Source organism: Corvus moneduloides, chromosome 6, assembly GCF_009650955.1.
Source record: "Corvus moneduloides isolate bCorMon1 chromosome 6, bCorMon1.pri, whole genome shotgun sequence".
NCBI lineage: Eukaryota > Metazoa > Chordata > Aves > Passeriformes > Corvidae > Corvus > Corvus moneduloides.
In genome coordinates, this window is record NC_045481.1 from 22265413 (window position 1) to 22292206 (window position 26794).

General features: G+C 47.3%; 2 protein-coding genes across 2 annotated transcripts; one reads left to right on the top strand and one right to left on the bottom strand.

Annotated features, from left to right (window-relative positions):
* Positions 1–4702: 4702 nt before the first annotated feature.
* Positions 4703–11020, bottom strand: AHSA1 (activator of HSP90 ATPase activity 1). The gene is made up of 9 exons (XM_032110691.1): positions 10823–11020; positions 10279–10469; positions 10013–10095; positions 9248–9365; positions 7525–7613; positions 7040–7174; positions 6181–6282; positions 5551–5602; positions 4703–5111 (listed from the first exon to the last, which is right to left on the bottom strand). Exons 1-9 carry the CDS (start codon positions 10900–10902, stop codon positions 4939–4941), a joined length of 1023 nt encoding a protein of 340 aa, XP_031966582.1. The 5' UTR covers positions 10903–11020; the 3' UTR covers positions 4703–4938.
* Positions 11021–11310: 290 nt separating this feature from the next.
* Positions 11311–26683, top strand: VIPAS39 (VPS33B interacting protein, apical-basolateral polarity regulator, spe-39 homolog). Its single transcript, XM_032110683.1, has 20 exons — positions 11311–11410; positions 11581–11673; positions 12138–12237; positions 13533–13676; positions 14674–14712; positions 15071–15135; positions 17201–17257; positions 18179–18271; positions 18931–18964; positions 19413–19515; positions 19604–19631; positions 19794–19867; positions 20411–20486; positions 20777–20911; positions 21381–21422; positions 21821–21910; positions 22305–22391; positions 25002–25091; positions 25391–25495; positions 25766–26683. Exons 2-20 carry the CDS (start codon positions 11581–11583, stop codon positions 25784–25786), a joined length of 1476 nt encoding a protein of 491 aa, XP_031966574.1. The 5' UTR covers positions 11311–11410; the 3' UTR covers positions 25787–26683.
* The last annotated feature ends 111 nt before the right edge of the window (positions 26684–26794 follow it).

Here is a 26794-nt window from a genome sequence, read left to right on the forward strand (position 1 = left end):
AACAGCCTTTCCTGAAGACTTGCAAAAGCTCAGCCAATTTGTTTGTTAGACTGGCTGCTCTCTAAGGAAGTGTTCTTACAATAAGTGTTACCCAGGATTTGTACCCTCCTCCTCTTTATACTGGCTATGTCAACCAGTCTAACCCCCAGAAAAAACCCTGTAATTTCTGTAATAACTGGAGTTCCTGTCCAAGGGCAGGTAGAAAAATCTATTGCATTGATACCCCCCCATTCCCCACTACCCCCACAAAAGCTAGTTGAGAGCCAAGTAGCTGTTCTGCTTTGCTGCCTCTGTGGTTTGGACAATACAGACACAAACTGGAGCATGAGAAAAAAGCAGTGTTGTTCTTCATATAAGCACCTTACACACCGTGAGGCTTTGCAGAACACCATGAGAAAAGTAGGCATTAAGCAAGTGTTTATTTTTATATCCCGTCAAAGATTCTGTCCAGCCCACTGCTATTTAAGTGCTGAATCTCTAAGCTTTCACTCCTTAAGTTTATTGTGGTTTTTTATGTATAATATATATATAAAATGTCTTTTATTCCTACAAAATTTCACAGAGAAGAATTCTTTAATCTGATGCTGCAATAAAGCACTTTATATATGTATATGTCACGCTGATGTCATTCAGTTGTGTCTGAAGCATATGTTGCTATTTATTTTGGTTGAGAGGGATGATCTGTTTAGCTATATGTCTTGGGTTCCCAACCTCAGTTGGGGCCCTGATGGCTTTGCTTCCTTCCCGTAACATTTGCATTTGAAGTTGTCTGGCTGCAAAACTCACAGGTAAGAAAGACTAGCTGGAGGCCATCACATCATGGAATATGTGAAGTTCTGCTTGCAGCGAAGGAAGCCTCCTACAAGAAGACCATCAGGGTCAGTGCTGAGAAGCAAATGCATTGCCTGTGCCCCAGCCCTGACCTCGGGTTTTATTCCATGGTCAGCCTGGCCAGAGCTGGGTACTGGCTGACGGCCCCTGCCCAGGGGGAGCAGGTGACTTCTCAGTGAAGGATGCTAGGAGCTTCCTGCAGGCCTTCTGCAACATCAAAAACATTGTTGGATGGAGCCCAAGCCGGGGGGAGCTGGCTGCGCTCCACTCTGCTCAGAGAAAATCACTCTTTTCTCTGGAGGGGCAGTCAACAGTTACTGCTGTGTATAGTAACATGCCTAATTTTTATCCTCTGTAACAAGGTCTTTGCTGTGTTGGATGATGAGCCCTGCTGTGAAACTCGTGGGATATAGAAATCCCACAGCCAGAGGATGGAAGCAGGAAGAATTCCTGCCCTAATTCTGCAGGTGCTGAGGACCTGGAGATGTCACCTGAAATCACAGAGTGAGTCTGTGGCAGTCTTAAGCTGCACTTTTGCCTGCGGCTTTGAACACAAAACTTCTTGACTAGTTGCTGTTGAGTTGTCGTAATCTGCCAGCCTGGGCTGGAGCTGAGCTGTACCAGTCCCCTGGCATCCGGCGTGCAGTGGTGTTTGTTTGCACACAAAAGGAGCTGTGCCCAGATTTTGCTGGGGCACAGGTGAGGTGAGTACAGCCCATCTCTCAGGGATGAACTTCAGATTTTCTAGGAACATGTTTACAACAACAGAGATCCCAGTACCTGTGTGATTTTTTTCAGGGCTCCAGCTCCAAGAATCCACTTCTTGGAAAGCACACAAAAAGCCCAGCTGGGCCCAGAAGGATCTCCTTTGGAAAGGGAAGACAGAATGATAATGCCAGGAGAGTTTAGCCAAAGCCTGTGCAGCACGCCTGAACTGCAATGCCTGGTACTAGCCTAGGAAGGAGCAAGATGTGGTTGTGGTCTGTAGATCTTGAATAAAAACTGTAGTTCTAGAGGAGAAACAAACCTTTCAGACACCCCTGTTCTGGTCTGTGAAGGGACACACCCTGCTGTGTGGCCGCATTAGTCTTCTGTGCTGGTGGCACACCTCTGGAGCAGAAGATTGGAAAAAAACCAAACCCCAGCACATTACAGGTTTTCAGCTCTAGTCCTCCTGACCTCACTTTTCCACTTGGTCAAGATAATTTTCGACCCTAAACTTGTCTTTTACAGCACCAGTGGTAATGTTGGGGTTTTTTTTATGTTAAGTTACTAATTATCTTCGATACCAAAATGTAATGGATTCATGAGCTTTATTAGGCCTTCCCTTATTTACTAATAAAAGGATTATACAGAGCACTGCCTACAGTCTTAAAGAAGTTCAAAGACCCCTTTGGTTTATTGTTTGATGGTTGCTCCTTACTCATCTTCATGTGCCTATAATAGCATATTGAGGATCCACCTCTGACTTTCATCACTGTGAAAAGTTCACTTCTGTTTTCTGGTTTTTTAACCTTTGTTTTCTTTAATTCACAAGACTTTCCCTCTTATCCTATGTCAGGTTCTTAAAGAGCCTTTGGGCCAGAGTATGCTGAACCTTGCTTTTCTCCCTAATCTTATACATCCCTCCCTTCCCCAAATAGCTGAATGACTGCAAACTGTGCCTGTCTCCCCACACTTCCAAGTAAAGCAAAGGTCTGGGGTTTCTCATTAGCATCGTGTAGCTGCACCAGAGGTCAGCTGTAGCTGAAGGAGTGTGTGTCTGCTGGCAGCAGGCAGATGTAGTGCAGCGACCTTCTCTAGCATGACTTAAGGCTCAGATCTCCATCCCCAAGTAAATGTCTGAGGCCTTAATTACCATTGCTGTGCCCCATTAGAGCTGGCACAGCCTGGCATGCTCTGCCTGAGTGCACAGCCTGGCCTTTTAGCACAAGCTTTCCTTCACCGCCGGGTTAGTCCAAGAGATTCACGTGTGAACAGCAGCCAAGGCACGGCTACATTACACAGCCTGTTCTGCTGCTGTGGGGATGGTGATTTCCAGCCTGCGGGGCAGGGAGCCAGCTGGGGAAGCACCAGCATAACTGGGGGTAGTCAGTTTTGCTGGAAGAGCCCTCAGATGGCCTCTGAGCAAAGCCATGAGTCCATGAGCCCCATGCATGTGGGTTGCTGGCTGAGGCCAAAGCGTGTCCTATTAGACTAGCAGCAGGATGCCTGAAGTAAACCCTGCTTGTGATGAAAGGAAGGCAATTAAAATTCCACTTCAGTTGCCTTCCTGTCCCACTTCCTAACCTTCCAGCAGCAGGTGATTAGCATGGCCTGCCTTCTGCTGCCCTGGCCCAGCTGTGCCAGCAGAGCCTGCAGCAGGCGAGCACTGCTACCACAGCATAGCTGCTGAAGCATGGCAAGGACATTGCAATTCAGCTGTCACGTTTGCCTCATTGACTTAGAATTAGACTTATTTCAGTTTTTAAATAATTTTGCTTTTCTTTTACTAAATTTTTGGCTGTAAATTCACTTGCTAGCCCTGTTGTTTAAGGTTTCCCATGTTTCTGTCCAAGATTTCCCAAAGAGAAAAGCATACATGCTGTACAGTGACATCAGTGTGCCTCCAGCATGTTACCCACCCCCCTGCAGCCTACCAGGTACATACAGTAGTTCATCTGTGCACAAAAATCCTGGCAAAACACCTGCATCCATTTTCCCAGCCAGAGAGTGCTTTAGGGAAGACAACCCTGCATGACACAGGGAAGCTCTACCGTATCTATAGCTGCCTCTTTGTACAACTTCCTTTGCTCTCGCAGGTCAGCTCAAGGATGAGCACACACTACAGAATTGAGTTCCATGCTGCATTCTTGATGTCTGTCTGTACACACTTTATCATGATTTTTTCATACTTCAGCACTTTGGAATAGTGATAACAGGGAAAATGCTCTTTAAAAGGAGACTCAACTCCATTCAGGTTTTTTTTTTTAAACAGGCACTCAAGTTATTTTTTCCTGTCTTCTATTGCAGGGAACAGTTACACATACCATTCAGATTTAAAAAATGAAAAAAAACCAACAAAAATCCCCAAACCAGTAAATTTCACCCAGTAACATTACTTTCTTCTAGCTTACTAGGGGAGCTCTGCAGGAAACACTAGCAGAAAACAGAGTATGCAAGAGAAGCTCATGCCTCGGAAAGAAAACCAAGCACTTCTGTCAGCCTTGAGGTTAAACAGATGGACACTTCTGATAAGTCAGATTTTCACCCCTCCTATAAACAAGTTTATTGCTTTTGAAGACAGCTCCAGGAACTAAACTGTATTAGCAGGTGAGAAAAAGCCATTTTTTTCTTCCTCACCAGTTAAAGCAATAGCTGAAGTATGATGAGTGGAAAGTACTGCACTCTGCAGACTCTAAATTGAGGTGGGATTTATTTCTGAAAAAAAACCAGTTTGCTTTCGCCTGAAGCTCTTGGAGGTAGCTGGCCCTGGGCCCCACAACCTTCTAGAACCATTCTGTAGGTGGGAGTTTCCCTAGCACTGGTGTACACGATTGTCATTCTTGTAGAGCAGACTAGTGGAAGTGTAAGAAATGAATGTGTTGAAGAAGGGGATGTGCAAAGGAAAGGAACAGCTTGAACAGGATCACAGATCCCTTCAAAAATGTATGAAACATTTACTAGCGGCAGATCAAAAGCAGAGAAAAGGAGCAGCTGCTCAGACTAAAAACTGCATCAAGCTCATGCTCTCTACTGCCCCAGAAGTGAGGAGTAAATCACATTGGCATCAGCACTCCTCATTGATCAGTGTTTTTCCAGACAGATCCCTCCCTCAGCCTATCGCCCAACCCTTTGAACTCAAGCCGATTTGAGGACACAAATTCCACAGTGTTTTTTTAAGTTAGGTTTATTTAGCAATAGAAGTATGTACATGTAAGAGAATCCCCTGCAGCACAAGACATGCACAAAGCAGTGAGGGACTGAAAGTGGTGCTGCTCCATGGCCTTCCTCATCACCTGTCATCCCACTTTACTCAGCAGCAGGGCCAAGATTAGAAAGGAACAGGCGAGAAATTTATCAGTCCATGTGGCAGAATCTTCAGGCAGAGCCTCCCAGTAACCGGTATTAAAACAAGCGGGCCCCATAACCAAATGTCTGTTTAATGCCCTCGAAGTAGTAGCGCTGCCAGCCTTGCTTTGTTCTTTCTTCCTCACTGGCAGGAATGCCCTTGCCTTCCAAGCACACCTCTGTCTCACCACCTTTGTCATTGAAGTTCAAGGTAATGGTTGCAAAGTGCCCTAGAGGAACCAAAGCAAATCTGTCAGCAGTGTGTAGTACAGTACATACAGCCCTCAGGGGCTGCTCTGCCCCTCCTTTCACAGGGCACCACTTAAAAGACTCTTCGAGGTCCTTCGCAGAGGATCTACTTATGGCAGCTGTAGCCTGTCCCTAGAAACACAGGTAGGAGAGGGCTCCCTCTTCCTGGGGTTTGAAGCAGTTGCAGCTACAGCTGCACAAGCAGCTACCTTCATCCTTCCTACCTGGTCACTTCAATCACACAGTGGCTGAAGATGCAGACATGATAACGTGGGATAAGAAGCTGGGATAACACTGGAGCAGCTCCGAGAACAGTGTGCTCCCTGATGATGAGCCACAATACAGTGTAGCAAACGGGGCTGGAATCCTTCAAAGACAGGCAAGGGCAGTAATACCATAGTACATTTCTGGACTACTTACCAGCTGGCCAAGATTTAAATCTCCATTTCATAACAAGTTGCTTCTCAGGAACCTTCAAAAGGAAGACAAAGACTGAGTGGTAATTTCTTGTAAATCCTACAGTCTAATGGAAAACATCTAGAATTGTGTTGATATGAATGAATCCTTAGAGATCCCTTGAGAAACACACAAGAGGGAGAGATTTTAAGTGTCATTTTCTTTTCAATCCCCTTCTAGAAAGGTATGCAACAGTACAGCCCTGAACACTGAGACAGAGTCCCTGTCCAGAAGGCTTTCGTGGCAATTGGGCTAAAGAGAAAAAGGGTCAGTTACTATCTTTAACACTCCTCCCACCCCTGGTAAGTAATATCACACAAAACCAGGGGAGATCTATGACTGGAAGCCACGTTTTCTCCCCAGACTGAAGTCCCGTGCATTAGTTCATACTGCTAGGAATGCTTCAATCACCACAGAAATTAGAGATAACTATTGGGCACCAGGTAGAGATAACTATTGGGCACCAGTTATTAGAGATAACTATTGGGCACCACAGTTAGCTAACAGAAGCATTGTTACAGAACTGATAGGAAGTTACAGCCTGATAAAAGTGCTGCCTCTGAGCAAGATACACCTGAACTAGTTAGTACTTACTAGGTCAACAAACTCTCCTGTGACACTGCCATCCAGCAACTGAAACTTGCCTCCTTTATCGGCCTCCAAGGTGGCTTGTGCGTGGGTGAAAGCTTGAACCATCTGAAAAGAATTCAGGAGCAGACCTGTATTACTTGACATTATCTTCCTGCAAACTTATTGCCTCCCGCCCAGCTACAAAAGTGCTGGAAGAGGAGGTAAGTCAATAGTGTAAGGTCTTCAGCAAAAGACAAAACCCCTGCCCTGGCCAGAAAAGCAAGGTTTCAGCCACTGCAGCAACATTTCGCCTGCCCAAGTAAAAGAACCCCCAGCTTTCTAATGCTTGGTGTTCTGAGTAACACATTGATTTACTTTGTTGATTTCTTAATGAAACCTAATTCTAAGAAAAAATATTCTTTGCTTTTTCATTTTTCTTATCAAAATAGGAGGAACAAAAGACTAAGACCATGTTTAAATATGATACAATGCTGCTCTCTCCTCTTAAACTATGTAATAGTGTGCAGAAAAGTGGAAGCTGTTCCCAAAGTACGCTTTGATACCATCTAACCTTAAAAGGAAAAAACAAAAACAGACCAGAAGCACACAATTGTAAATCCCAAGTGATCTGGCCACATGCAGTAAGGGATACACCTACAGATAGATGCTGACAGCAGTCTGGAACTTGCTTCTGGTTGGCATTAATCCCCTCTTGTCAGCTGTGTGAAAAGATGCACACATAAGCTTTGAGCAACTACTCTGCAGAACAGCTTTCTTAGTCCATTCTCATGGATTGTGAGTGGCCTACAGAACACCTTAAAAAGCTTGTTAGGAAGAGCCTCCTATACGCAAAGAACAACTCTCAGAACAAGCCAGGCATTACCTCCTGAGTAATGAATACCCGGTAGAGCTCCTCAGGAGATGTTAAGAAGGTGTCCTTCAAGCTGATCTTACAGGTAGGGATCTTGACTCCAATAGATTTGGACTGTGATGGGGCAGTACTGCTCCTGGCAGCCGTCTAAAAAAACAACAAGGAAAACAAACAAATACACACTTTTTTTCACAAAAAAAACCAACAACCAAACCAAAAATCAACAAATGGTTCACATATCCACGGGGAAAAACAAAACCTCTTGGTAAAGATGCAATTAGATACAAAAGTACTTAGATGTAAAAAGCAGATTTATCATTTTGCTTGGATGAAACATCATGTGCTGCCAATGGAAACAAGTGACACCTATGCCACAGATTGCCAGTTCCTGGATGCATATATCCTATACACAACACAGGTTGCTCCTGTAAGCCCCAGAATCTAATACAGTATACCTTTCTTCACTGATCCCAAAGCATGTTTGCAGTTTTGTTTACCTTGCGGTCTTCTGCTTTAGGAGCCACCTGAGGTGCTGTTTCCATATGTTCACCATTCACTGTGGGCAAAATCATGCCCTGGGTGAATTCTGGAAAGACAGGAATGTGCCCATGAAACCAATAAAAAAATCAAGTAAACCTTCTGACTGTACTCTGAAATACACAATCAAAAAGGGCTTCCTGGTTTCCCCCTTGCTCTTGCTAGCACCCATGACTTGAAACAGATTTTAGAAAAAGTAAACAGACCTCTTTTTACAAGCAATTCATTCTTTCCCTCACTACTGTCCACCGAAGGCCCTGTCAGAACCTGGAATTTACCTCCTCTTCGTAGCCTAGACATAGCATCTTCCACACATTGCTCTCACATTAATGTTGGTTAGCTTTAGACTTTTTTCCTCTCTCACTCTCTAATAAAAATTGCAATCACGTCTCAAGAACTTTTGCCTTGCTGGCCTAGACACACCAAACCAAGCTTTTCCATTTCTTTTCACACTGGCTCTTCATTTCTTGTATCACTGCAGTAAACAATAGTAACTTCTAACTCCCTCCTTGATTTATCTTTATCAACACCACATGCCAAAACTACACATGGAAACCCAGGCAAGGCCTCACCAGCACCCTGTCCAGCAGCACTAACACTTTTGTAATTCAGTCAGAACCTTCAGCCTCTTTCAGAATTACATTTGCTTTTTCTCCAGCTCAGTCACTTCTGCTTTTACCAATTATACAACATTTTGATTTTTTCTTCCTCTTCATCCATTCAGACTGGCAAAATTCCATTATAAAGCAGAATTTTATCATATGTGCATAAACCTGTATCCTGCAATACTTGGTTCCCACCTGTTCTCATTTATTGCAGCCCACAACATCATACAGTTTTTCCTGATTAGCATTCTTATTTTTCACTGGGTGACTGCATCTCCCAGCCTGAACACTATAGTGCCTGAAAAAACCCCAAAATTACAGAAATTTGATCCTGGAAAAACGGAAATCAGTGGTGGTTTGTACCCACCATATCTAGAACATGTAGTGTAATATAGGTAAATAGATATAAAAAAGCAACTGTAGCATTCCCAGCCTATATTTGAGAGGAAAGCCAAACTCAACCAAAGCACATTGATTTAACTCCAACTGGTGGACTCATATTTAACTTAAAAAAAAAATGTATTTGATGCAGATGCTGAAACAGCTCATTAAAAGACAGCAACAAAACCTGCAGAGCAATTTCCAGACATCAGTTATTCTAAACTCTAAGTAACACTAGATGTCTTTACTAGTGTTGCAAGAGGAAAAAAAACAAACAAACAAACCACAAACTGGAGAAGATATCACTTTCAAAGGGAGAAGCAAACTGAAGGCCAGATTGTGCCCACAGGCAGTGACTGTGTCACTGGGTAACAAACACATTTTACTGGCTTTCATTTTCTCTATAGCTGAGCTTCAGCACGTGAAGGGCATTCTCAGTTTTAAAATATAAATCCAAAAATACTGTTTATTACTGGGTTATCACAAAGTCAATCTTTCTGGGCTGTGCTATACTGCCTAGAACCAGAAATGCTTCTTACCAAATTCTAACAATTTCCAAAAATACAGAAAAGTTACTGTTATTGCTCTGACACCTTTCTGTTGAGATGGAGTGAGCAACTCCTCTCTTTACCCCCATCCCTTCTTTAGAATTAGTCCATATGGGTTCCCATAACACTTCTCTCTCTCAGTTACATACCCGTTTTGAGAGTGCTGATGTAAGTTTTCATTGCATCTCTGATTTTCTTTGCACCCTCTTGCTTCATCAGGGTCTTCAAGTTAGTGTCAGGCTCATCTTTAGCAAGGCTGACAAGGATCTGAACAACAAAGACAAGCATTGATTAACAAGGACAAATGTGCACACTTCTTTTATTAGTCAATTCAACATCACAGACTTTGGCTAAACTTTCATAAATAGCCCTGAAGTTTTACTCATCTTTCACTTCATCTCTCAGCCTACAGTGTTGTACGTGTGTGCCTAAATACGTTCTTGTGCTATAGAGCCCTCGTACCCAGAAGACAGGAATTAATTTGATAAAGATACATGGTGGGGGAGCGCCTCTCTGTCAGGGAGAGTAGTGACAGAATGAAAGAGAATGGATTTAAGTTGAAAGAGGATAGATTTAGATTAGATCATTCTTTACTCTGAAGGTGGTGAGGCGCTGGAACAGGTTGCCCAGAGAATCTGTGGATGCTCCATCCCTGGAGGTGTTAAAGACCAGGTTGGACGAAGCTCTGAGTAACCTGGTCTAGTGACAGATGTCCCTGCTCATGGCTGAGAGGTTGATAATGTATGACCTTTAAAGATCTCATCCAATCCAAACCATTCTTTGGTTCTATTAACTGAAACAGTTTCTAGGAGTAAAAAATTCTACACAAATGTTCTAAGAAAGGTAACTGGGAAGGAAATATTAATGCTGTGAGTATTCCTGTTAGCATACTCCATACATCCAGTTGTGCTTACCTCAACTTCATTGATGTCATTTTCATCCGAGAGGTTAGGAATCTCCACATAACCTTTGTACTTCACTCCTGTCTTTGAGGTGCCTGCAATTATAATTATATTGTTCAGATCAACCTTTCTTACTCTGGTTCTTGTAAAAGCAAACTTGTATTGTATCAAAATACAATACTTCCCTTTATTTTTATTTCCCAAGTGAGAAAAGTATCCTTACCCTTCATATTATACATGAATCTGACCTTGAAACAGGAGGAGTGCACCTCACTCACCAGTCCATGCCAGCTTGATAGCCCACTCATAGAAGAAGATAAGTTTCCCTTTGCGGTTGTTAATGGAGGCCTCTCCATCCAGTTTGCTCACTTCTGTCACCTCACACATCCCTTCCTCACCCTCCACCCTGACAGGCAGGAGGAGAGCTTTCAGCCGCTCCGTGGACCAGTTGGAGGCATCCCTCTCCGTCCTGCAGTAAAACCGAGCGGGGTGAGAATCCGGGACAGGCCACGCTACCAGCATATATTGGGACTATCCAGTGTTCCCCGATTTTTGTCGCCCTGCCCCGCTTCAACACAAGCACACAAGACATTTCTTCTCCAGGCCACCTCCACACATTCCCCCGGCAACATCGGCTCGGGCAGCCCCCTGCACACGCATGGAGCCGGGGGCCGCCCCAGAGGATCAGCCCGGACACCCCCGCCTCAGCACCAGTCCGCAAGGAGGGGACGGGAGGCGTCCCCTCTGCGCGCGACTCCGGCCGTGCAGCCCCCTCCGCCCCGCGGCCTCCCGGGCGGATCTGGGAGCAGCCGCCCCGCTCACCAGTGCCAGTTGTTGACGTTGGTGGCGTCCGCCCGCTGCTCCACGATCCAGCGCGGGTCTCCCTCCCCCCACTTGGCCATCGGGACCGGGATTGCCGCCTCCGCTCCGAGCACCCGTGGAAGCTGCTAGAACCGCCGCGCCGCCTCCCGCTTTCCGCCCGGCGCGGGCCCTTCCGGCACGCCCCCGCGGCGCAACCCCGGCTTATTGGTTCCGCTCGGCTAACTGGTTCCGCCGCGCCGCCAGCAGCTGGGGCTGGGGCTAGTGCTCGTGCTCCCGTCCTGTTCTCGCCGGCCCACAGCTCCCGGAGCCCACAGCTCTCGGAATCGGTCCAGAGCCCCGATCCCGGCTGCCGGCCTAGACACCGCACTGCCGCGCACACCGCCCGCTGGGACTGGTAGTCCGAAGGCACGTCATGTGGCCCGCGGGGTACGCCGGAGCTCGTAGTGCGTGAACGAGGAGCGGCCGCGACGCGTTCAGCGGGAGAACTAGAAGTCCCGACGTGCCCCGCGCGCAGCTCCCCGCCCCGCTCTGCCGTGCCCTGCCCTGCTGTGAGGACGGGGGCGCTGCTGGCGCGGGAGGGGCGGCGAGGTGAGAGAAGGGCCGGGGGCGGCGGGGCCGGGGCCGGGGCCGGGGCCGGGACCGGGACCGGGACCGGGACCGGGATCAGGATCAGGATCAGGACCAGAGGCGGGGGTGGTGATGCCCCCGAGGCAGCCGCTCCCTCCCTCTGCTGAGGCAGTCGCGCGGTGCCGTTGCAGATGAGCAGGGTGCGGGCGGATGAGGAGGAGTACTGGCATAGCTCCAAGTTCCGGGCCTTCACCTTCGACGATGAGGATGACGAGCTCTCGCAGGTAGGGAGGGTCCGACCCCGCGACTGGCGGTGAGACACCCTCGCCGGGAGGGCCTCCGTGGCCGTCCCAGCCCAGGACTGGGCCCTGCGGATCGCGGCGGGTTGATGTTCTGTGGGTGGATTGTCACTTCCTGCCCACTGCGGAGGGTACCAAGGGCTCCCGTCTCTCCCCCGACACTAGCCAGTCCGAAATTTCATGTGGTTCCTCGCCTACCCAGCAAACTGCATCTTCCGCTGGTTGAGCTGTTAATGTCTGTGTAGATGTCCTTGGGGTTCCCAGTGGTGAGGAAGGGCTGCTTTGTCTGCTGAACAGCTACAGGACTAGAATACCACCCCGAGAAGAAGCAATGAAAGCTGAAGAAGCTGTATTCAAAGTTCTTTGGGAGATTGTTTGATGGTAATAGGAAACGAAATGCATTCTGCAATTCTGATGGTCCTTATGCAAGCTCGCTCTTTTGTGTGTAGCTAAAGGAATCCAAACGGGCAGTGAACAGCCTTCGGGATATTGTTGATGATGATGATGATGACCTCGAGAGGGTCAGCTGGAGCGGAGAACCTGTGGGAAGTAAGTGTAGAAGTACTGCAAATTATTCTTGACACAGAGGGAGTTTAAAACTGGTGTTTAAGTCAAGTCACTTAGGTCAGTGGTATTATTTGCTATCTAATCCTGCATGTCTAATCTGATTCTAGTCTCCCAGGTCACATTGTGAGCTACTTGATTTACCAGATCCACTGAAAAGAGAGTGAGCAGAAGCCCAAATTGTGTAGAAAAGAGGAGTGCAGGCAAATGGAGGGAATTCACTGTGTTTTTTCTAATATGTAGCCAAGCGCTGAGAAGGTATTTTGAAGGTTGTGGATTGATATTCATCATGCTCAGGTGGCCTGCGAGATTCTAGGTGATCATTTCCTTCACACTGCTGCCTGAAATGGCACTATTTAAAGTTTCTGTGTTTTGACCCCACAGCACTTTAAGCAGATAATTCAAGGTTTAATGTGTGTTTATAGAATGATTCTTACGCTTGAAATTTGAAAGGAAGCTGTAAACATTAAGCAGATGTGTTTCTAGTGATAATGGGAGCAAGCTCATGGCCCACACACAATGCTGTGTGCTGTGCTTTTGAGTTCATGACCCACAGAATGTGTGACACTTGCTAACCAGTGTCAAACAATGAAAATTTATGTATGGATCACCCAAAGGATCTTCAAAGACTGATCTTCTTGTCCTTTGCTATAGCTTCTCCCTCTTCTTTTCCCACCCAGGGTCTCTCTACCTATTGTGGTTTTTTGTCTGTCATCCCGATCGTAAAATATGTGTGTTGTGCAGCTGTGTGAAAACAAGGGGAAACTGTGTCTTGAACAGGCAGGAGGGAGACATATGCATTGTTGCCAGCAGCATGTGCACACTGAGAGCTGTTTTGTCTGTGTGGGAAGAAAAGCTGTCTTAGTCTTCCAGTGTTCAGGAATGCATGCTCTTAGGCTTCTGCAATTTGAGGTAGGCCAGGGACTCTCTGTCTTGCTTTGTACTTTCGGAGCAAGGACTATGCTTTGCCCCATGCAATAATATATAAATGGTGGGGGTGTCTATGTATTCTTTTTACACAAGCTGTAACCAGCTGTACAACGTTGCTGAAACCAGCCATTTCTGGAGCACAACATGCCACTGCTTAACAAGCAGCATGACATGAGACTGGGATTCCGCATGGAGAGATGCACTGCGTCTGCTTAGTGCTGAGGGTCAGACTTGGCAAGATGTGCTTGTGCAGAACTGACCAGCACACATTTGGTAATGTTTCTGCCATGCCAGAAGATCATTCTTTACAGACTCTTTCTTGGTTAAAAATGACCTCTGTCTGCACACAGGTATCTCCTGGTCAATCAAAGAGACAGCCTCCAGCAGCACTAGCTCCCTGGATGGCCGAGACTCCAGCCTACAGAAGGGGTCTTCCTCCTATGCTGCTCTTCCCAAACAAGCTTCTTCCTACTCCCTAAGCAGCCTGTTCAAAGGTGAGGGTCATTATATACCATATTGACAAATGTATTTTCCCTCAAGACTGTCAAGGGGCAGTTGTGTTATCTTATGTAAATGGTTTTATCTGAAATGTATTGCAAAACAGGGAAACTCCAATCTTTTCTCAGGGTGGAAGTGTATTGCTCACTGGTCAGAAATTGAAGACTGTCTTGTGCAGTAGATTGCATGCTTTTGTGGAGCGGGAAGGGGCTTTGGAGATTACGGCTTCTTAAAATCCAGGTTCCACAGAACAGCAAGGTAGAGCACAGCACTGTGTGGTAATCTGTTTGGTTGGTGGAAAAGAGCAGGCTGCAAAGGGACTGGCTTGACCTGTGTAGCCCTCATTTGGTTTTCAGTTCTGTAGAGAAGGCAGATTGATTATCCTTTATTTGGAGCTCAGCTGGCTGCTGTTGGTGTCGGTTCAGCAAACACATGATAGCGGCAGTGGCAGCGTAGCTGGTTACAGGGGGAACTGTACAGCAGGCCTTGGGCAAACATACACAGCTTGCAGGAATTCAGCTCTGTTCTCTCACAGCCAGACAACAAAGCAGCTTTTACGTTGTCTCTCTTTCCCTGGGGCGTTTTTTTACTCTCAGCTTGGACAATAAAGTGATGTAGAAAGGCATCCAAATCGCAGCTCTGATGGATGGAGCTGTCCATGTTGCCGTGGCCTATGTTGCAGTGCTATGTGCTTGAGCCTCTGCTCTGCAGGTAGATGAGTGAATTCAGGCTCTAACCTCTCCTGGCCTCCGCACCAAGAGAGCAGATAGGGATGGAGTGTGAGGTGGTTTGCGATGCCACAGACAACTTCAACACCTTAGAGTGTAAGCTGGTGAGCCCCAGCTGTGCTGGTGTAGTATTAATCACTGTACAGAGTGGCTTGTTCTACAGTGGCATAGCTGCAGTAAACTGGCTTGCAGTCTAGACTTACATTCCCTGTGCAAGAGATGTTGCTGGTGAAGGGACAGTCTCTCATCAGTGTTTTTATTTCAGGACGAAACAAACTTCCAAGTTTTCAGTCCCTTTCAGATGGTAAGTTTTGGGTCCCCGCCTCATTTTGGGAGGGATGCAGATTTACATGAAACAAAGCATTTCCAAAAAAAGGGGAAGCGTCATCTGCCTTACAGTGCAAAAAGGGAAACTGTATCATGTGCTATCTAAAAGTTCAATCATGAGTGGTTCTTTCCTCAAAGAAATTAAAGAATTGGCATGGTGATCTGGGGTAATTACTTATGTACAACTGGCAGCTGTTTGTGTTAGAGCAATGCTGTATTGCCATTTGGTGCTTAAGTTTGGGTCTTCTGCCATGAAAACCAAGAGTGAGATGGGTTTGGAAATGGATGTGAATCAGAATTTTTATGTGCTGCTCAGCTGTGCCTTTCCCTCTCAGCCCTCACTGACACGGGAGTTAAAAACTACGCCCCAGAGCTGCGCAGACCTAGAGCTGAGTACAAGGTGAGCAGCCTGTGCATGTTGTATGTCGAGATTAGTGGACTTGCTACTCCACTGGTTTCATGGGAAGTGAATAATTGATGTTTCAGACAGAAGAGGACAATGCAGGGAATAGGACAGGGAACTGCAAAATGCAGCCTTGCAGTAATTTAGGTGTTCTCTGCTTTTGCTCAGAAGTAGGGAGTTTTCCCGGGGTTCTTGGTTACTCCTTTTAGTGAATAGCCCAGCAGTCTTTGTGGAAAGGATTCTTAAATAGTGCTTTGTCTGTAAGGTGCTTTCATGCTGGGTCAGATAAACTGGCATCACATGTGGTTTTTACATTTTTTTAAACATGAAAGCTTTGAAATTTCCTGTTCATGAATCACTGGGACAACACGGAGGGTGTTGTGCAGAGGCAGTGTTCCAATTGGCAGGAATGTTTGTCTACTAGATGTGCTGTGATAGGTGTTGGAAAATATAGAGGATTTTGGGACTGGGTGGATTCCTCTTACTAGGTGTGAGGCTGTAGTTCCATGTCCCTAGGTCCAGGCAGTAACAGGACTGAGCACATATTCCCTACAGATACACACATGTACAATGCTAACACATCTGTCTGCATGGATTAACACTGACAGAAACTAATGCCTTTATGAACAGACACATACAGAAACCACTCAAGCTTGATCCTGAGCTTTCTTTCTGTCTGACCAGTTCCACTAGTGGAACATACTCTATGGGTCCGTCCAGTAGCTGGTCTTAGACATCTGATTTGTTTTGTAGCTGAATCCCAGACCCCAGTCTCCTCCAGTAGCTGGCACTTGCATCCTTGAGCTGCTAGGGTTCATGGTCTGCCTCTCCTTGGCCATCTGATCCTCCCCCGGTTGGTGTATTTATGTCAATTAGCCATTAGTGACATAACTTAACAGACAGCACTTCCTCAAAGCATGGCAGGAGAAACAAGTGTGCCCTTATTAATACACAGTGTTGTGTTCTATTCTGGGCCTGCAGAAGCAGCGAAACAGGAAGGAGAAGGATTATACAGCCCCTTAAATGCAGACAGGGGTGGTGTAAGTGGGATGGAACAAAGAAGGGAAAGTTAGTGGCAGCTTTTGATAAGTGTCCTGATAGTGATAGGCTGAGAAGCTGCCTCTGTCCAGAGGTGCTGGAGGGAACCCTGGTGCTCAGGATATTTGACAACTCAGCTGTACATTGATTTGAGAGACTCATGTGCAGAGGTCCCCTAATAGGACTGGGTCAGATCTTTTATCCCTAGATTTGGGCTTTCAGTAAATCGTCAATGGATTTTAAAAGTCCTCAGAGCTGGTTCTTGCTGCTCCCTTTCTCTGGGCCTTTTGAGGCAGAAAGCTGAATTGCAACCACTGGCTTGAGTGCCTCATGGAGACCTAGATGACTTTATGGTATCTGAGTTCAGGAGTGGCTTGGGCCACTATCGCTTTTTATCCAGCTTTTATCGTAATGTCTGCAGGCTGCAGGGGGAAAATTCTGGTCGTTGCAGCAGTGGTAGCATATTACCTTAAGATGGTCCTCCTACAGGGTTCGATGCCCTTGTCACATTGTCCTTGTCTTGTGCGACTCCTCAGGTGCTTGCCTGAGGGTGTTGTCCCTGCGCTCTCCATGCTGCTGTGGAAGGCTCACCAGCAGAAGTCTGTCTGAATTGTAAGAAGAAACTGACTCCTTGCCCCTCAGTTTTGGGTTAGTCTGTTTTGCTTGTATTTTGTTTGTCCGGAAAGCAACAAAATACATAGTTTTCAAGGAGGACAACCTGCTGCAATGCACTTCTTATAAAGGATATGATGACAGACCTTACTGACCTTACTGAGGCAATAGAAAGGCTGTGTTAACATATGAGCCTTTAGTTTCCCCCCACACCAGCATGTGCAGAGTCTGAGGGCTCAGCATTTGCACCTGAACAATGTACGTACACATCCTACTAACACCTTCTGTGGAGTGGCTGGGTAAGTGTGAGTAGCTACATGTGGGCTATCACTAATGCAGCAGAAGTGGAAAGCAGCTTGGAGACTGCTGACATGATCTGAGGCTTAAGAGTGCTTTATTTTTCTTGTGGCAGGATTACAGCAGTGATTGGAGCCCCAAAGATACAGTCAGGCGAATGCAGAGGGGCAAGGTAAGGACTTTACTCTCCCATCTGCTTGTAAGAGATGGAGGGTGGGTGGTCCTAAACTGCTTTACACTTTCCTATGCTCCTGGCTGTTCTGGGAGCAAGGAGGGGATCTGTGTTGCTTGCAACACCTAGCAGGGATGGTGGTCTGCCTGTCTGTTACTTTGCCAGGTGGCAGTGATGGGATCACACTAGCTCAGGAGCAGCAGGAGAACTTCAGGGTTTTGTTGCTTTGTTTACTTGAGTTGTCCCCTCAGCAAGGCTCTGACAGTAGGTATCTGTACTGCTGTGTCCCTTTCTACCCTTTCTGCTCCCTGGGGCTGGGTTTATTTTAAAAATCTGAGGGGGTGGGCCTTTATCTCCATTCTGAGTTGCTGGCAAATGGAGGGAGGAAGACTGAAATGGTCTTGGTTTCACTGGAGCTGTAATCATAGTCTCAGCCGCCTCAGTGTGCAGTGAACACATAGGGAGATTGTGGTTTTACTCTGCATGTGTCTCCTTAAAGGCTGAGATGAACGAAAGGTTGAGAGAGGCCACAGATGTGGGGTAAGAAGAAGGCAGAGAGTTATGACTCTACTTTTCTGGTCTCCTTTGTGGAAAGGGGCCTGCAGAGTTCCCCCCTCCTGTCAGGGCTAGTGGTTTGTGGTGTACGGGAAAGTTTTGTCTTGTTACAAGGGTGTTTGTGCTGAATATACGTTGTCTGCTGTCCTAGCCTGGGCAGTAATTAGGGTTGACTGCAACCCCTCTGGACATTTCCAGGGATTATGCAGCATGTGGTTTCAGCTAAACTTTTCCACTCGTTGGGAGGGCGGTTATTCGTGTTGCCGAAGGGTTTTTGGGAGAGGAGTAGATAATACCTTGGGGATTGGTTCAGCCTGAGGACTGTCTCATGTCCCACATGCCTACTTCTTCCTCTTCTGTCTCTAGGTCTGCTCTCTAGAGAGATTTCGCTCCCTGCAGGACAAGCTGGTGCTCTTGGATGAAGCTGTGGCAGGGCATGATGGGAATGTCATTACTGCTGTGAGTCCAGCTGGGGCAATACAGGGCTGGGACTTCTGGGTGGCCCCACAGAGAGCTCTTGTGAGAATGCAGTCAGCTGGCCACCCAGTCTTGCAAGACTAGGGGGTGTTCTTTAGTTCAAACCCAACAGTTACTAAGAAGTGTCAAATCTTAAGACTGGGAAATTCCATATTCCTGCTGTCTTTCCTGCCACTCAGCAGAATTAATGTTAATTGATGTTAATAACAAGGAATCTGATCCATCAGCCTTACAGATTTTTGCAACTACTTCTCGAAGGTCAAGGTTTAATCTGCTCATTGCAGCACAAAAGATATGGGACTTGGGATCTGGGGCCTCACCAGTTTTTCTGGCTTTTAAAGTATCAGACAGGAAATTGGATTGTGTCAGAGCTTCCTTCATCCAGGCCTTTTAATTCCTTGGATTTTGCATGGAAAGGTTTTCCTTTATAAATTTTGGTCTCACTCATCTAAACTCCAGAGTAGGAGCTAAGGCAAGCATCTAGGCGGCTGTGGCCCAGGCTCATTGCTTGGTGTGGGTGTAGTGGGTACCAGAATTAAGTTCAGTGCTGTAAGAGCTGTGTTTTCAGAGCAAAAGCTTCTCTAGGCCTTGACTTGTTTGTTTATCCATCTTAATTCTGAGCTGTCTCTCTGTGCTCACAGGTCCTGATATTCCTGAAACGGACGCTAAGGAGAGGTGAGCGTGACTGGGGCTGGAGTTTCTATACTGTGTTTCAGTTAAGGACAGAGGGGATAATTCTCTCACTGGATGCAAGTTAGAAAGAGAGCATCTGGGGTATTGCTGTTTTACTAAGCATGAAGTATTTTTGTAGCAAGTGTAATGTGGGAGGCAGGGGGGATGATGATGCCCACAAAGACTCCAGAGAGGATCTTTAAGCAGTGGTAGGTGGTGGTGATGGGATGAATGAAAATGAATCTGTAGCGGCAGCACATGGCTGTGAATTCAGCTGTCAGCCCAGTGACTGGGCTCTTCTGTGCTCCAGCCTCCAAGACTGTGATTTGAGATGGGATAAGGCTGTTGAATCCTGCCAGTCACTTTCAACTCCATGCACCCTGCTAAGTCCCCTCTGCTTGATACTGCTTTCTTACTTTACCCACCTGCACATAAACTCTCTCCCCTGTAGAGATCTTGTTTCGGGAGCTGGAGGTGCGGCAGGTGGCCTTGTGCCATCTGATCCATTTCCTCAGAGAGACGGGTGAGCAGAAGTTCCTTCTGGATCTGCTCAGGTGAGGCTGTTGATGCATCTTGTGGCAGGACTGAGCACACTGCTAGGAACCTGCCTCCTAGTTAATGCTCGCTAATTCCCTTTTGCAGGTTCTTAGACAGGACTGAGGACGTTGCTGTGAGTATTCCCAGGAGCATAAGCTCCCTTAGTGCAGGGGGAGGCTGGTTGCAGAGTGTCTGGTAGTCAGGCAAAAGCTTTTCATCCCCATTTCACCCTCTGGAATACTGTATCTCCCAAATCCATGAGAACAGACTGCTTCTTTCCCCTCTTTTCCTCCAGCTGTCTCAGTACCGGGAGCATTTGAACATCCAGGATGTAGAAAAAAGGAGGGAATTTCTGAAAGGTTGCATTGGGTAAGAAAAAACGCAAAAGCTTGGGAGGGATGTGGATTCTTCACAGATGGTGGTAGTAAAGAAAATTAGACCTCTGTCCCAGTGCCATGGCTTATGTGGTTTGAGAGCTGATGTCGGTTTTCCCTTAGCGGGAGTGGGGTGTTGTGGACACAATGTAGACCAGAGAGGAAGCATTTGTGGTGATCACTAGTCTAGCAGCTTTTGCTGCTTATTCAGGGGGAAAGATGCTGCAAGGGACTTTCTGATCATTGACTCTTCAGATTGTAATAGGTGAAAGTTTAGGCACTTGAGGAAGTTGATAGCATCCACTTCAGGTTGCTCTGTGAGAGGTGCCACATAACATTTCTTTGGAGCCTGTCTAGGAGAGAGCCAGTTGGAGAGGGCAGCAGGTCAGGAACTTGAGTACCCACTAGCCATTCAAGCTGGGGAGAATGGGAGCTTGTTTGGTACAGAAAAAAATCCTTCGAAGTGCACTTAGAAGTAAATGAAGGATTCTGTACTTAAGAGTTGGTCACAGTGTCTCTTTCCTTCATGTCTGGCCAGGCTGCCATTTTCAGCTGAGGATACCTCCCACATCCAAGACCATTATACCCTGTTGGAGCGACAGATCATCATTGAGGTATGAAATCTTCTCTGCTGGTCAGGAGATGACTGGGACTGTGAGATCTCTTGCTGTCCCTAACTTACACCACTTTGGATCTAACCAGCCTGCCCTGGCTAGTGTAGTTGTAATTGCTTTTCAGGCTGCTGTGCCAGGCACTTGTGAAATACCAGATCTGAGTTTTGACAGCATGTTAGAGCTGTGCTTGCACATTGCTGTCACAACACTCTCTCTAGGTCTCTATCCCACAGCTACACAGGGAGCTGTCCTGGCTCATGGTCACCCTGTCTGTCTTCCTGATTCCACAGGCTAATGATCGGCACTTGGAGATGGCTGGGCAGTCAGAGCTATTTCGGAAATATCCTCGCAAGGCTTCAATTCTCAACATGCCACTAGTGACCACCCTCTTCTATTCCTGTTTCTACCACTACACAGAGGCTGAGGTGAGGATGATGTGGCAGAAGACAAGGGTTGCATCTCATCCTTGTAGCCCTCAAGATGTGGGGTGGTCAAGCTGTGGCATGCTAAAGGAAGAAAGGGAAACAGAGATCATATTTCATCCCCTGGGACCAGTTTGGAGTTTTCCTTTGTGCTTCAAGACATTCAACCCAGCACAGTTTGTCAGGGAATTGCCTCCTAGAAACCCCTATAAATCCCATGAGGCTGAGATGCATGGTACTGGTCTTGGAAATGCTGGAGGTGCACCAGTTGAGGATGTAGGGAAACCAAACCAGAGAGCTAGTAGGGTAGTACAGTTGCTCTCTTCTGCCAGTTCTGACACTGACATGAGCAAAAAGCAGTAAAACCTTGAGAAGATTGCCCCTGTGAAAGGCAGATGTCTTATAACAGGTGTCTGAATCCCACCCGTGGTCTGCCCTGCTGAGTTTGCACTGACTTGTCTGCTTTCTCTAGGGAATGTTCAGCAGCCCCACCAACCTGAAGAAAACATTTAAGGTGTGTGAGTCTCCCCTGTTGCGGCAGCACTAGCTGAAAACATGCACAGACAAACTGTATGTAATGAAGGGGCTCAGTAGGAGGAATTTGAGGGGCTCAGCACTGAGCTAGAGAGGGGGCCATGGCATCCTTTTTGAGCAGGACCCTTCTGGAGTCTCAGAAAGGCAAGTGGGAGCCGTGTGGAGACTTTCAATGGATGTACCCTGTCTGCAGCAGCACTTGCAAATCCCCACTTCCTGCTGTCTGCAGTGCTGTCCATGGCATCAGGCAGCATCTTGGCTGTTTGCCTGGCTGTTGGTGTGGATCCTGGAAGGGCTGGGGCAGATGCCATTCATGTCCAGCCCACACAGACCTTCTGAGCTGTGCTACTGCTCTGACTGCAGCTTTCTGCCTTGCAGATTCCTGATAAGCAGTATGTGCTGACTGCCCTGGCTGCCCGTGCCAAGCTGCGAGCCTGGGGTGATGTGGATGCCCTCCTGACCACCAAGGTGAGCTGCAGAAAGCCTTGCTGGGGACACAGTCCCAATAACTGGTATCTGCTACTGATAGCTGGCTTGTTCTTGAGTTACTGGACAGACTGGTTTTATTTCAGCAGGGCCTCTGCTGCAGGGTGTTGCAATACTTTCCTCCTTTCCCTGCCCAAGACCTCTGCTGGGCCTGGCTTGGTTGCAGCAATAAGCTCAGAGAAGGGGGCTGCCCCTGAGCTCTGTTGCCAAAGGGATTGCAGCCAGCCTGTATCCAGCCACTGTGTGAAGGGCTCTGCCATGGGCTGCACATGGTGGCTGTGGAGTACATTGCTGGCACTGGGAGAAAAAACCCACGTTTTCTTGTGGCTGGAGGGATTGCCCTTTTGGGTTAACATAGGTTTGGTTCTCATTTCAGAACTGGCTGGGTTATACCAAGAAGAAGGCACCTATTGGCTTCCACCGGGTGGTGGAGATCTTGCAGAGGAACAGTGCTCCTGTGCAGGTGAGCCAGGAACCCCTGCTTATGTCCTGCTCTGTGTTGGGATTTGGTGCGTGAATGACTCCTCAGGTGAGCTGCTTCCTAGCTGGAAGTGGGAGAAGTTTGCCGATCTTCTGGCTCTGCCAGGTGGGCGCAGCACTCAGCTGAGCAACCCATGCATCAACAGGAAACGTGAGTGCTATTGAGGGCTGGGTCCTAGCTCTGACTGCAAGAGGGACAGCTGGCCCAGAGTTTGCTGGGAACTCTCTTCCCATGTGAATTGCCACCTTTCTTTGCTACGTTAAGTTTTCTCTTGCTTAATCTGGCTGGCAGTGTTAACCTGATCCATAGGAACGAGGTAGCCTAAGACTGTTGATAGGAGGAAAAGTGCCAGCAAAACCTCAACTCTGGACATGAGGAGAACAGACGTCAGGCTGCTCAGGGAATTGGTGAGATCCCCTGGGAAAATGTTTTTGCTGGCAGTGGGGTCTATCGGTCACCATTTAAACATCACCTTCTAAGGGTACAGGAGCAGGAAATTCCCAAATGTTGGAAGTCAAGTAGGCAAAGCAGAAGGCCACCTTGACTGAATAGGAATCTTCTCCTGGAAATAAGGCAGAAAAAGAAGGTGTAGAAGTAAGGCCAAATGAAATGGGAAAAATACAGAGATGCTGCATGCCACTGTAGGGAGAAAATTTCATGCAACCAAAGCTCTACTGGAGTTGAAGCTGGCCAGAACTGTGGGGAACAATAAACAGAGTTCTTAGAAATATTTTAATAGCAATAGGCAATGTAGAAATAACATTGGCCCATTACAGGATGAGGATGGTCACCTCACAAACAGGTGATGGACCAAGCGGGTCTCAGTGCCCTGAGCAGGAGGACCATGACTGCGAGAATGATCACCTCCTAGTCAGCCCTGAATTTGTGCAGGATCTGCTGCTCCAGCTGGATCCCTACAAATCCATGGGGCATGATGGGATTCATCAAAGAATCCTCAAAGAGCCAGCTGATGTCATCACAAAAGCTCTCTCAATGATTTTTTGAGTAGTCTTGGGAATCTGGAGAGATCCCAGATGTCTGGAGTCTGGTTAATGTTGTTCCAGTTTTCAAGAAGGCAAGAAGGAGGACCCTGGAGACTGTAGGCCTGCTAGTCTCATTTCAGTGCATGGTAAAGTTATGGAGAAGATTATTCTGGCAGGTATTGAAAAACCTGGAGCACAACACAGTCACTGGTCACAGCCAGTATGGCTTCAAGAGAGGAAAGTCCTGCTTGTCAAATCTGATTTCCTTTTATGACAAGGTAACCGACCCGGTTGATCAAGGGAAGCCACTCCATGTAATGTTTTTGGATTTCAGTGAGGATTTTGATACTATCTCTCACAGTATGCTTCTGGACAAAATGTCCAGCACACTGCTGCATAAACAGGTGATGAGATGGGTGAGCATCTGGTTCATGGGTTGGGCATAAAGCATTACAGTGAATGGGGTGACATCAGACTGTTGACTGGTCACTAGTGGGGTTTCGCAGGGCTCCATCCTCGGCCCTGTGCTCTTCAACATCTTCATAAATGACTTGGATGCACGACTGGAAGAAGTAGTAAGCAAGTCACAGATGATACAAAACTGGGAGGAGCTGTTGACTCCCTAGATGACAGGGAGGCTCTGCAGAGAGGCCCCAGCAAATTAGAGGGCTGGGCAGTCACCAAAACCATGTGGAGTTCAGCAAGGTGATGGATTCTGCATGTGGGATGGGGCAACCCTGGATGTGTGGACAGACTGGGGAATGAGAGGCTGGAGAGCAGCACCATGGATCCTGGTCACTGGCAAGTTGAACATGAGCCAGCAGTGCCCTGGCAGCCAGGAGGACCACCCGTGTCCTGAGGGGCATCAGGCACAGCATCGCCAGCCAGGCAAGGGAGGGGATTGTCCCACTCTGCTCTGCACTGGGGCAGCCTCACCTCAAGTCCTGGGGGCAGTTTTGGGCACCACAATATAAGAAGGACCTAAAGCTATTAGAGAGTGTCCAAAGGAGGACAATGAAAAGATGGTGAAGGGCCTTGAGAGGAAGCCATATGAGGAGCGGCTGAAGTCACTTGGTCTGTTCAGCCTGGAGAAGAAGAGCCTGAGGGGAAACCTCATTGCAGTCTACAATGTCCTTGTGAGGGGAAGAGGAAGGGTGACCGGTGCCAGGACCCAAGGGAGTGGCCTGAAATTGTGTCAGGGGAGGTTTAGGTTTGATATTGGAAAGAGGTTCTTCACCCAGAGGGTGGTTGGACACTGGAACAGGCTCCCCAGTGAAGTGGTTACAGCATGAAGCCTGACAGAATTCAAGAAATATTTGGGCAATGCTCTCAGGCACATGTTGTGACCCTTGGGGATGGTGCTGTGCAGGAACAGGAGTAGGACTCAATGATCCTTGTGGGTCCCTTCCAACTCAGCTTATTCTGTGATTCTGAGCTTTGCAGGCAAAGCCTCTGGGATCTTAAGCAGTCTTGTCAAGGTCACTTGTTCCCTAAGGAAGGGGCCAAGTCTGTGTGATCAGCAACTTTGAAAAGTTTTGGGACTGAGGTGAGGGAATGAGGCAGGAAAAACCTGTGGAAGAGAGCTGAGACATTCTTCCGTATCTTGCAGGTGCTGCAGGAATATGTGCGCCTGGTGGAGGATGTGGAGACGCGGCTGAACCTCGCTACCAAATACAAGTGCCATGATGTTGTCATAGAGGTAGATTCCTGCTGTGTGAAGAGATGAGACATGGGCCTGCTTTTTCTCTCTAGCTTTTCTGTTCTCTGCCATGTGCCTGGTGATGTTTGTTTGTCCCTGTGGCCTGGAAAGAGTGATAAGGTTCCCAAGTAGGAGTCCATGAGCCAGGAGAGTGGCTCCTAGCATTTGTGCTGTGAAATTGTTCTGTGTTGGGAACTGGATGGGGGATTGTAGAGTTGCCCTGCTCATCTGCAGGGTACTATCTAACGGTGGAAGTGTCCCTTTCTCTCAGCTGGGTGCTGGTTTTGCTCTTTATCTAGACCTACAGGGATCTAAAGGATCGTATCCAGCTGACAGCATATAAATGCAAGGTGGAGCGGGGCTCTGCAGAAGAAGAGAAGATAAACAGCATTCTCAACAACATGGTAAGAGATGCTTACTTTTTCTTCCAGACACTCATCAGAAACAGATATAGATTAGTTGTAAGGGCATGGCTGTCCTACATACTTTCTGTCCCTGCTGGGAAGCTAATCTTTTGTTTGGGGTTGCATTCAGGATAGGAATGAATGGTTATACTGATAAAAATGGCACACTCTGGCTATAGCTGTCCTTGTCAGGGATTGGGAGTCACTAAGTTGGCCCTGAAGGCTCTATGTTCAGCATGGCTGTTAGTCATGTCTTGTTCTCTCTTTTAGCAAATCCGGTGGAAGAACTGAGCACTTGGGAAACAGCCTGTTTGGCCGTAGCCTTGTCACTGAAAGAAGGAACTGCAAAACCCAGTCCAGTGCCAACAGAGCAGCTCTGTTCCTACTCATTGCATGATCAACGTTCGTTGGTGACAGTGGGTGCCTGTGGCTTGTGGGAGCGTGGTGTTCAGGCTGGTTGAAGACAGCTACTAAAATGTAGCTGGCAAAACCATGGTACTGATCCATCAGGGTTGATTCTTTTTGGAATCTGATTGTCTTTGATGTGGCTGTAAGCCAAGCATCACTTGTGTGTGTGGAGGAAAGTTGCTGGGCACAGCAAGATTAATGTTTGCTTTTGGTGGTGCCTGAGTTTATTCTTGCAAGAGGAACATGTCAGTCACACTTGTGAGCCTCTCCACTAGACAGTGCTGACCAGTCCCTGTAACAGTCAAGCTGGCTTGGGCATCACTAATCATGGCTGCGGCTGGAGTAAAACCTACCTGGACTGTGTTCTCCCCATGTGAAAGTGTCGGGGGAAAGGACCAGCTGTACCTTAATTTTTTTTTTTTTTTGGTTTGTTCTGGCTCGCCCTAGGAAAAGAGGTGTGTGAACTCCTGCAGAGAGCCAGGACAACAACCTCTGCCAGTATCCTTCTGCTAGCACTCTGCAGCATTTGGAAGATCCCTTTACCAGGGAAAGACTAGTGTGGAGGTGGTCAAAGTCCTGATGGGTTGGATGGAGAGCAAACAGGGACCTCTCTCCGTTGCAACAAACCTGCTGGCCCCAGCAGCTCTTTTCTCAGAAAGTGTTATGCCAGGAGGGATTGAAATGCACTTTCTCAGAAACACAACTCCTCAGGCAACTGTTGGCTTCATCCTTTCAGACCTCACTTCAACTCTGTAAATAAAGCTGTCTCTTTCTCCTTGGGCTGTTTGTTTCCTTTCCCCACTAAGCACATTGTCACTCTTGAGTGCTAATCCTGAGCAATTTATCACCTCCCACAAAATGAGTTGCAGGGTGTTTTTTAATGTTCTGAAA